Source organism: Populus alba, chromosome 8 (genome assembly GCF_005239225.2).
Source record: "Populus alba chromosome 8, ASM523922v2, whole genome shotgun sequence".
NCBI classification, from domain to species: Eukaryota; Viridiplantae; Streptophyta; class Magnoliopsida; order Malpighiales; family Salicaceae; genus Populus; species Populus alba.
This window is the reverse complement of record NC_133291.1, coordinates 635,967-645,583: the sequence shown is the minus strand read 5'-3', so window position 1 is coordinate 645,583 and position 9,617 is coordinate 635,967. Positions and strand designations below refer to the sequence as shown.

The following is a 9,617-nucleotide window of genomic DNA, read 5'->3' as shown; positions in this document are numbered from 1 at the left end:
TGAAATAAAATCTGATAGAACTCATAGGATAGTCTCTCATAATAAGCATGAACTATTCTGGCCCCTGGAAGTACGATGTGGCATGAGATTGGACCTTGAAACTACAGATAGTCATATGCCATACACGGGAAATTCAGACTTGTACAAGAGGACTAAATTGATCATCAAATTCTTGGAAATATAGGAAGTAGATATAGTTACATTTACGAACATGAGACATTCAGTTCTAGCTTGTTCTGGAACTCTCCCGAACTTGTGCTGCAAACTGCAAGTTCCAAAGCACATCATCAACTGATGGTCTATCAGATGGCTCTTTGGAAAGACATCTAATACATATCTCCATCATTATCTTTAGGGATTCATCTGAGCACTCCTTGTTAATTGCTGGATCAACAATATTCCTTCGAGCTACATCATCAACTGTCAGGCTTACTTGTAACTGCGCAACAATCAAAAGTAAATTGATATCATACATCACAAATCCAGGAATAGAGGTGGTGTCATGGAGACACCAGAGGTACAAGTACTTACCAGATCTTTTGAGACGATGACTTCATTTTTTACCACTGGCCTTCCAAAAATGATTTCAACTAAGATTACTCCCAAGTCATAGATGTCCTCCTTATCCTCATGTCTATCCCTGCATTTGTCGAAAAGATCATGAGTGGATTTAATTTTTCAACAAATGACTAACAACAAATACTAATTTTAAACTAGTAACAAATTCTACAATCCTGAATTGAGCTTGAAAGGAGTCGACCACAGACCTTGTCCCAAAATTTTGTTTTGTTCCAGAAGAAACTGCAGCGCCCACCTGAAAGGCTTACAAAAGAGCATGAACATGATATACTTCTGCTTGGACGAAAAAAAAAATCAGGGATCTCTTTATTATCTAGTCATTACCGATCCCTCAGTGAGTAGTGGCAGGTTATAGCTACAGAGTTTTACAAGCAGATCATGGTCCAATACGACATCTGTTGTCTTCAGATTGTTTGGAAATACACCAGGGACAATCCCCGTGTGCAGGAATTGAATACCCCTTGCAACTCCAATAGCAGCTCCTATTCTTTGTGGCCATTTCAGCTTGTTCTCTGGAATTCCTACCAATGTGCTAAGATCATGAGAATGTGATTGCAAAAATATCATCCTTTATAACACAGAACTATGGACATCATTTTACCAGAGATGTAGTCTCTAAGAGTCCCATTTGGTACAAACTCAAATATATTAAATATTCTGCTGGTGCTGGAATCATCCTGGCAGCAATCAAAGCAGTGTCCCAGAGCACTGATCAAGTGGTTATGTCTGAGTTTTGAAATCAACTCAATATGACGGGTAAAGGTACGTTGGCTGATCTTTTTCCTGACTTTTGAGCTTCTAATAGCAACAAGACTTCCATCATTGAGCTTTCCTTTATACATCTGATACCATAATAATAACAGATGGCTAAATAGGGGAATAACGAAAAAAGGAAGTGTTTGGTTCTATTTCTGCACTAGCTAAGTAGCAGAAGTTTAAGCATTCCGAATTGCATACCTGACTGTTTGAATCTTCACTAAGTAAGTTCGAGGCATCAAAGTTATTTGTTGCCTCCTTGAGCTCCTCCAGAGAAAAGGTTCGATAATTAGGAAGGCTAGCTCCAAGCTTCATTGTTTGTGATATGTACCCTAACAAAGCAAAAAAATAAAAAAAAAATAAGCAGGATGTTAGACTTGCCGTCTTCACAGAGAAGACTTAAAAGACCAGAAAAATCTCCTAAACTCACATGCCTAGCAAGAGAGTTAAGATATGAAAAACTTTAGAACCATATAACTAACCCTCTTTTCGCATTAAAATGGAAGAAAATTTCTCTCTGTCTAACCCAACGATTGAAAGAAGAAGAAAGTAAGAGCTTACTTGCATCCGAAAGAAGTTTCACTGTGTTCACTGATGACAAATTCTTCACGAGTATCCTTGTTTGGGGTTTTTTCACATCATCCTTACTATATACCCTCTTGACAAACAAGAAAACCAAGCCAACAATTGCAATTCCTCCAACTACTCCTCCCGTAGTACTTGATGCAAGAACTTCCTTATCGTGTCTCTGATGCTTAACATCATCACGAGGCAAGATTTTCACAGCCAGTGCTTCATTGTGACAGAAGTTAAAAGGATGCTGTTCTTGTTCTTTGTTTGACATGCAGTTTCTAGCATACAGGACAATTCTGCTCTCTGAACTCAAGTTTAGGCAAGTAGGTAACTCTCCAGTCAAAAGATTTGAGGATAAATCAACATAGGCTAGTTCAGCATGGCAGGACATATTTTCGAAGAGCATCCCTGTAAATTTGTTATGTGAAATATCAAGATAATTCATTGGAGGGCTTGACAACAAAGATGGCAAAAATGGTCCTACAAATCCATTGAAGGAGAGGTCCAGCTTCTGAAGCTGATGGTAGGTGACTAAGTCAGCAGGTATGCCAGAATGAAAGCTATTATTTCTTAGCACAAGAGTCACCACCTTGTTGTGCAAGCCTGGAAAATCAGGTCCAAAGTGATTGTCTTCCAACTCAAGAACTTGAAGGTTGGTCAAGTTATGAAGATCAGGCACTTGTCCAGATAAGTGATTCTTTGAGAGAGAGAAAATTCTTAGACTTTCCAATCTCGTCAGAGAATTTGGTAGATACCCACTAAGGGAATTGTTCTTCAAGCTCAACACAGCCAAAACTGGAAGGAAACCTATCCAACCAGGAACTTCACCACTAAACTTGTTATGGTCCAGAATCAGTGTCTGAAGGCTCCTCAAAGATGAAAGAGATGCTGGAATGGAGCCACTGAAATAGTTTGAACTTGCATTTAATATCTCAAGTGAAGATAACTGACCAATACTTTCTGGCAGTGGCCCCGAGAAGCCAAGAGAAACCAAAGACAGAACCTTCAAGCTAGATAGACTAGCAACAGTGGCAAAGAAATAGTCTGTGGAGAAAGTTGGAGGAACCCCACTATTTCCTACAATGTGAAGCTGTGTTATATTATCTTCATAGCACACTAGAGTTAGAGATGGAGTTGGTTCAATGTTGCAGAAATCTGTGGTGCTGTCAAAGCTGGTCGGGAAAGATGGGTAGTTAAGAAGCTGCTGGATTCTCAGAAGGGACTGAGACTGAAATGGCTGCAGCTGGCTTGACCGATGAAAAGAAAGGATAAGAAACAAGAGAAGGAGATAGCATGGATAGTGAACTGGTTTTGCCATCAAAACTATCGAATGCAATAATAGTTTGTTGGGATATGAATTTTACAAGGATTTAAAGAGGCTTTTCCATAACGTAAGCTTTTTACCAAAGAAAGGCAATGACTGCACTCGCTTCTTCTAAATTATACTCCAATTACTTTCCTTGGTGGTGGAAACTGGACAGGGTTCTGGCTTTTTTCTAAGTCCCAAGGAAACCATGAGAGATAAGACCTTTAACCACCACACAAGCAGAGTTGTATGCCTGCATTAAACATATAAACCATGCCCTGAAAGCTTTGCATTAAAGTTATGAGCCACAGCAAAGCAGATTCTGCAGTGCTGAGCCACAATACAGCTAAAAAAACAAAGTGCACGAATAAATAGAAAGTAGTAAGTCACGTCTGTGTCATTGTACCAGAAATTGGCACGTCATACCACAAAAGAATCCAGTAGCATCTCGATATTCTGGCATGTTTACAAAGGATGTGACATTTTTTCTCATCAACGACTATTATTGGTCACGTGATTTTCAGTCCAAGTGGAGTGCTGTAAACTGTTTGGCCACCCGGATTATAGAAATTGTTTTTTTTCTTTTCTTCTCAACAATGTTTAGGGTATTCTGGGACTTGGATCTTGCTTCCCAAGAGCCAAGAAGCCATGAGGAATTCAAGAAAAATTTCTATATTTAAAACCAAAAGGATAAAAACTCTTTTACCCCCTGTCACTCTTTTATCTACCATCATTCCCATCTTTGATCATGTAGGGATATTATTGCATGGAGTGTTTAGGTAGACAAGACCAGTTGCCGCCACCACTCACGTCTTTAGTAATGCATCGCATAAACTTGAAGAGATTGGATGGATGGTTGATGAGATATGTTTCTTTTTCTTTTTGAGTTTATATCTTGATAAGGTATTATTAAATTTTTTTAGATGCACCAATCCATACAGAGAGCACGTCTAAAATGCATGAAAAGTTTTAATTTAAGAATATTTAATGTTTATTGAAAAAAGCAATTTAGTGGTAGATGGCGCATGGCCTGGTCGGTACAAGAAAACAAGGGAATGTGAGTTCACAGTGCTTCACGGGAAAATCAGGTTGACGCAGAAGGCTACAGGCAAGAAGAAGACAAGGGAATGTGAGTTCACAATGTTTCACTTCTACCCTTAAATCTAAAGATTTATCAATGCTACTCCCATCTCTTTTAAGCCTTCTATCTTTCCCTTTGCTGCAAAACACTAACAGGAAGCAGGCTATTTGGTTTTAATGATTAAGGGTGACATTGGAAACCTAATCAAAACTATAGGGGTAATATTGAGAAATCTTAAACTATATGGTTGAAATGGAACATTGAAGGTCCTATAGGGGCCTAAAAGTAGTTTACCAAAAACTAAACAAAAGGTAAACTGAAACGTCCCCATATCCTTTCACATCAATGGACTTGTACAAAATTTCACGTTGGGAAATGAAGAAGCTTGGATTAGATGGCCATCCTTAATAATGCAAACCAGACAAGCACTGTGCCTTTTCTGTTGTAAGCAAAAGATTTGTGGCATCTACAAAGTTATCAGGGAAAATCAGTCACGGATGGGATTTGTGAACTTGGGGGGGTGTATCATTTCAATGATTGAGCCTCAAATTTATGTGTTTGAAGTCTAAAATTTAAGGAAACATCAGCATAATCTTATATTGAAATTAGACTGATGAGTTCATGTAGCATGTCCATTCGTGAGTCTGGTACCGTAGAGTCTGTATAGCCATAAAAAAATGAACAATTTTTTGCAACAATTTCACCAAAAAAATCACAGCATTTGAATTAAATCAAATTCTGCCACTACACTTTCAATCTTCAAGCAAGTATCTGTTTCTTCGTGCGCCGAAAGCAAATCTCTGCTAACAAGGAAAAGTGCAAGCAGAGGAGTTGATCAGAACCAATAACAATCCCCAGGTGATACAAGTTAGTGCATCTTCAAGAGTTCTCCAACAGAACAGAAAATCAAAGTGTTTCACTTAACTGAGAATATCTGCGAGTATGCCTTCACCCCGGTGAGGAAACGGATGTAGGTAGGCTTTGCTGATCCATTGGCAGGGATAGATCTGATGTTTGGAACAAGGTATTCTGCAACCTATGAAAACCCAGAAAATCTTAATCAGTGGAACTAAGAAGTGACTCACATTAGATGATCCACAAAAAGTGCCCCCTTTTCTTATGATGCAAGCACCTCCCTGGTAAACAAAACTACACAACATCTCAGCATACGCAACTATTTCAATACAGATTAAGTGATATGATTTACTTAACCATAGTAATCACTAACAGTTAATGGTCATATGGTTCTGTAAACCATGAAATACCAGCACATTGAATGACAGCCTAGTAAACAAAGTCTTACCACTTCAGCTGGTTCTGCCAAAACATTAATGAAAAACTTGGCCTGCAATTGATGAAATTTGATCATTTCAATTAGAACCCACAGAAGACAGACTCCAAAAGTAGATGATCTTTTATTCTGACCTGCTTTGTGGTAGCTCCAGACATGAGAAGATCAGTTGTGACCATTCCAGGCTGCAAGCCGATACCAAGAAAATTAAAAAAAAAAAAAAAAAAAAAACCTAGTAAGAAACTATTGATATTGATAATCAATGATGATAACACAACAGCTGTTAAGAGGAAAGGCTCATAAATTTAATCTTTTTTCTTTTTTAAAGTGTTATTTGACATAACAAAGTGCATGAATAGTGAACTCAAAAGGAAAGAGCTAAAAATAATGCAAGCATACCGACAGATTGTGCACTACAACATTTTGAACATCTTGCATCCGCAACTCAGCCTGTTCCATTAAAAAAAAACATGTTTATAGCAACTCTCACATAGATATCTAATCCTAACACATTTCACTAACATAGACAGTTGTCTAAATGATATATTTAGTTGCATGCTACTAACACAATGAGAATGGTGAAATAAATGATGATTTTTCTTACTCGATTCTTAAAATATCAGTAGTTTGACATCTGGTAAAGTACCAACAACAAATAGTAGAAATGGGAGTTGACATCATATGATTCATAAACAACCCCCAGGAGCTGGTATAAGAAGATTAAGAGAAATGCAAGAATATTTGATGCTATACAATGAGAAAGAAAACACTGCTCTGATATATTCTTAGTGATTGAATAACACTCAACACTACTACCTTGAAAAGCAAGTTGAGTGTGCACCTGTAGGGATTTTGTTAAATGCACTACACTGCGCTTAGTTGCCCCATATGCAGCAAATCTGAGAGAAAAGGAAAGGAGAAATATGCAATGAGAAGTCAATTGGCAAATTCACATCGTGAACTGGGTGTGCACAAAGTAGTCACTTTTGTCAATGGAAACTGACATAGAAATCATGAATGACTTTAGCAAATCTAATTAAAGCTCTAGAAAACTGAAACGTGGTACCTTGGGGTTGGTCTTCCATCTGAGCCAGCTCCATCAATGTTGAATATGTGACCCCCTCGAGGTTGGTTCAACGTCATTTTTATTGCCTTGACAATTATTATGTGTAAGAAATAAGCCTGAAAGTGCCAGACAAAGACAAAGAGAACATTTTTACCTCCCGACAACAAATCATCAAACCAAGGGTGTTTGTAGTGACAACTTCTCTGCACAAAAGTAAACAGAACAAACAACTTGAAGCATTGCAAAATTGCAGGGATGAAGAACGATAGGAAAAGAAAGGATAACAAGGAAAGAAAAGAAATTAATGAAAACTTCAAATGCTCACATGAGATCTTCATCTGAAGCTTCTGCCAGGGGCTTATAGCTATAAGCATTGGATCCTGCATTATTAATCTGCATCATTAACATGAGGTAAGAGTGTAACAGCAGAGCCAAGCATTTTTTTGGGAAAAAGAAATGGAATCATCTAAGAATAATGCAACACCATATACTGATGGAGTACACCTATGAGGGTAGGTTGCTGAACAAATTTAGTATCAGTGCTGCCTGAATGAGAAGCATTAAACATGAAATTTCTCATGAATTATTACTAAACCAGACCATGAAGCTACGAAATAGCTAGCATGGTAATTACACAAAATGTTTATCTCTAACAAATTCCCAACACTGACATGCGTATTTCACCAACAAGAACAGCCTTTCCCTACAGCATCGCAAAAAGAAACATCCTTTAACCAACTTTACAGCAGAGCAACCACCCAATAAGAAAAGGTTTATCGATTACTATAGGGAATTTCGTTTAACTATGACAATTAGAAAGCATAAAGCAGCTGGGCGTATTTGCAACAATACCCATATGTCGATGTATTTCAGACTTTCTTGTGCAAATGCAACCAAATCCTTCACATCCTTTCCTTCTCTAACATCACACTTTGTACCCTGCAAAGGAGGAGCTGACTCATAGCCAGAAGTATGAAGTATAGACAACTGATCATGGAAAACTATCACGAGGGAAAATAATGACACAAATTTTTTTTGGAGAAAAGAGTTGTGAAGGAGATACCCACACACGTTGCTCTCCAAATTCTTCTCTCAATCTCTGAACAGCAGACTCCACCCGTTCAGCTGTCAAAGATTGCTGTCAACAACAGTAAGTACAAGCAACTGGGTATAAACTGCAAGCTTCGTATTCTTTCAAGATATCAACTCAAAATGTCAAGTTCCACTATTTCAAGCCTTTGGGTCAAGAGGGTTCTTTGGCATAATAGACCATGAATCAAATAAACTGAACATCAAAAGTCCCCATTAAAAAATTCTCCAGGGGTATTTACTCAGATTCAACCAAACTGATTGTGAGGAGGGCTTGTCAAAAGCAACTAACTTATATGCTTGAGACATTTCAACATATCTACCAAAGAAGATCCTTACCTGACCTTGAGCAAATTATCACATTGTCACCTGCCTTTAGAAACTCCTTAGCCAAAGCATACCCTATTCCTGGATTAAAAGCATCAACAAGCTCTATTCACATAAGGAACAAGCCAACTTAAGAAACTGAGACATTAAAGATACCATCTTTAGAAACTCTTGAGCCATTGCACACTGTAAAAAACAATTCATGCGAAAACTGATAAAAAAACCCAATGATTCTCATTTCACACACGGAACAAAGCCATTCTTGGACTGAAGAATGCAATTTCTCGCAAAGAAAACAAAGAAAACGACCCCAACAAAGTAGCACTCAAAGCCAAACCAAAATAAACTCAGTAGTAGCAATGTACCTACTTGACCACCTCCCTTCTATTTCTCGTTGACCAAAAATCAAACCATTCGGTACAGACACAACACCCTTAACTCTTGGACTAATTGGGGCCTTAATTCGCAGCAAACCCACAAAAAAGAAACCCAGAAATCATATTCCATAAACCCATCAAAGGGCATATAATTAACCAACAAAACCAAACCAGAAACCACAGCAATACACACAGCAAAGCAAACACCACAAACTGATCAGACAGTAATTAGAGAACCAAGAAAAGAAAGAACCTTTTGTTGAACCAGTGATTAAGACATTGAAAGGAGGCAACATGGGCTCTCTACTCAGTGCAGAAGAAGAGGAAGTTTGAGCCTTCACAACTACTGGATAATTCAAATATGCAATGCCCGTATTGTTGGTGTAATTGCTGTTTCTTGCATTAGTGCTTTTTGTTGGGGTTTGGCGGGAACAAACGGTCAAGAAAAGGTGTGAAGGAGAAAGAAGTGGAGGGAACTGAGAGGAAAAAGAAGAGGCCTTGAGAAGAAGAGAAGAAGAAGAAGGGAAGTGAAGAGAAGCACAAGGAATAGCCATTGGTGGAAGTGCTTCGTACTCTGTAGGAGTAAGGTTTTAAGCCTTTTATAGTGGATAATAAATAATTGTTTTTGGACAGAGTGAGGACAAAACTAAGAAGCTATAAAAAAATCAAAACAACGTATTTGTTTTTATATATAAAAAGTGAAAGTTCTTTTTACCATGCAAGGCGGATAAATCAAAGTTGTTTTGCCAGATCATTTTTTAATACTAGTATTATTTATTTTTTATAATATTATTTATTTAAAAGTATATTAAAATAATATTTTATTTTTATTTTTTAAAAAATTATTTTTTTTACTTCAGTCATCTAAAAATATAAAAAAAAATTATTTTTTTAAAGTATTTTTAAAACTCAAAAAGAAATATCTAATCATAACATGATGCACATGCGCCATGTTTTATAAGCTACTAAAAAAATAACTTTATATTCACGCCAATGTTTATACATAATTTCTTTGCATATATTTTTATATCAAAATGGTTGTGGTAATATCTTTGATGATGGACTATATTCTACGAAATTGGCATCTAAAAAGAAAAATTAGTTCTAATTAATTTATTCCTTTTCTATTTAGTTCAATAATAATAATAATAATAAAGGAAAGTTCACTAATA

The 9,617-nt window shown here is 37.1% G+C and overlaps 2 protein-coding genes across 4 annotated transcripts; both read right to left on the bottom strand.

Annotated features, from left to right (window-relative positions):
* Nucleotides 1-139: 139 nt before the first annotated feature.
* LOC118045028 (probable inactive leucine-rich repeat receptor-like protein kinase At3g03770) lies at nucleotides 140-3,559 on the bottom strand. Of its 2 annotated transcripts, none has more exons than XM_035053519.2 (7): nucleotides 1,897-3,559; nucleotides 1,537-1,667; nucleotides 1,181-1,421; nucleotides 904-1,091; nucleotides 768-814; nucleotides 532-640; nucleotides 140-439 (listed from the first exon to the last, which is right to left on the bottom strand). In XM_035053519.2, exons 1-7 carry the CDS (start codon nucleotides 3,224-3,226, stop codon nucleotides 227-229), a joined length of 2,259 nt encoding a protein of 752 aa, XP_034909410.1. In that variant the 5' UTR covers nucleotides 3,227-3,559; the 3' UTR covers nucleotides 140-226. The 2 variants fall into 2 exon arrangements, with proteins under 2 accessions (XP_034909410.1, XP_034909409.1); XM_035053518.2 differs by having other exon boundaries at nucleotides 904-1,100; nucleotides 1,897-3,558.
* Nucleotides 3,560-4,866: 1,307 nt separating this feature from the next.
* LOC118045029 (chlorophyll(ide) b reductase NOL, chloroplastic) lies at nucleotides 4,867-9,039 on the bottom strand. Of its 2 annotated transcripts, none has more exons than XM_035053520.2 (13): nucleotides 8,699-9,039; nucleotides 8,081-8,149; nucleotides 7,716-7,777; nucleotides 7,505-7,591; nucleotides 6,978-7,045; nucleotides 6,807-6,855; nucleotides 6,653-6,738; nucleotides 6,428-6,485; nucleotides 5,986-6,036; nucleotides 5,721-5,771; nucleotides 5,599-5,640; nucleotides 5,221-5,331; nucleotides 4,867-5,098 (listed from the first exon to the last, which is right to left on the bottom strand). In XM_035053520.2, exons 1-13 carry the CDS (start codon nucleotides 8,997-8,999, stop codon nucleotides 5,048-5,050), a joined length of 1,086 nt encoding a protein of 361 aa, XP_034909411.1. In that variant the 5' UTR covers nucleotides 9,000-9,039; the 3' UTR covers nucleotides 4,867-5,047. The 2 variants fall into 2 exon arrangements, with proteins under 2 accessions (XP_034909411.1, XP_034909412.1); XM_035053521.2 differs by having other exon boundaries at nucleotides 4,867-5,095; nucleotides 8,699-9,038.
* Nucleotides 9,040-9,617: the final 578 nt, after the last annotated feature.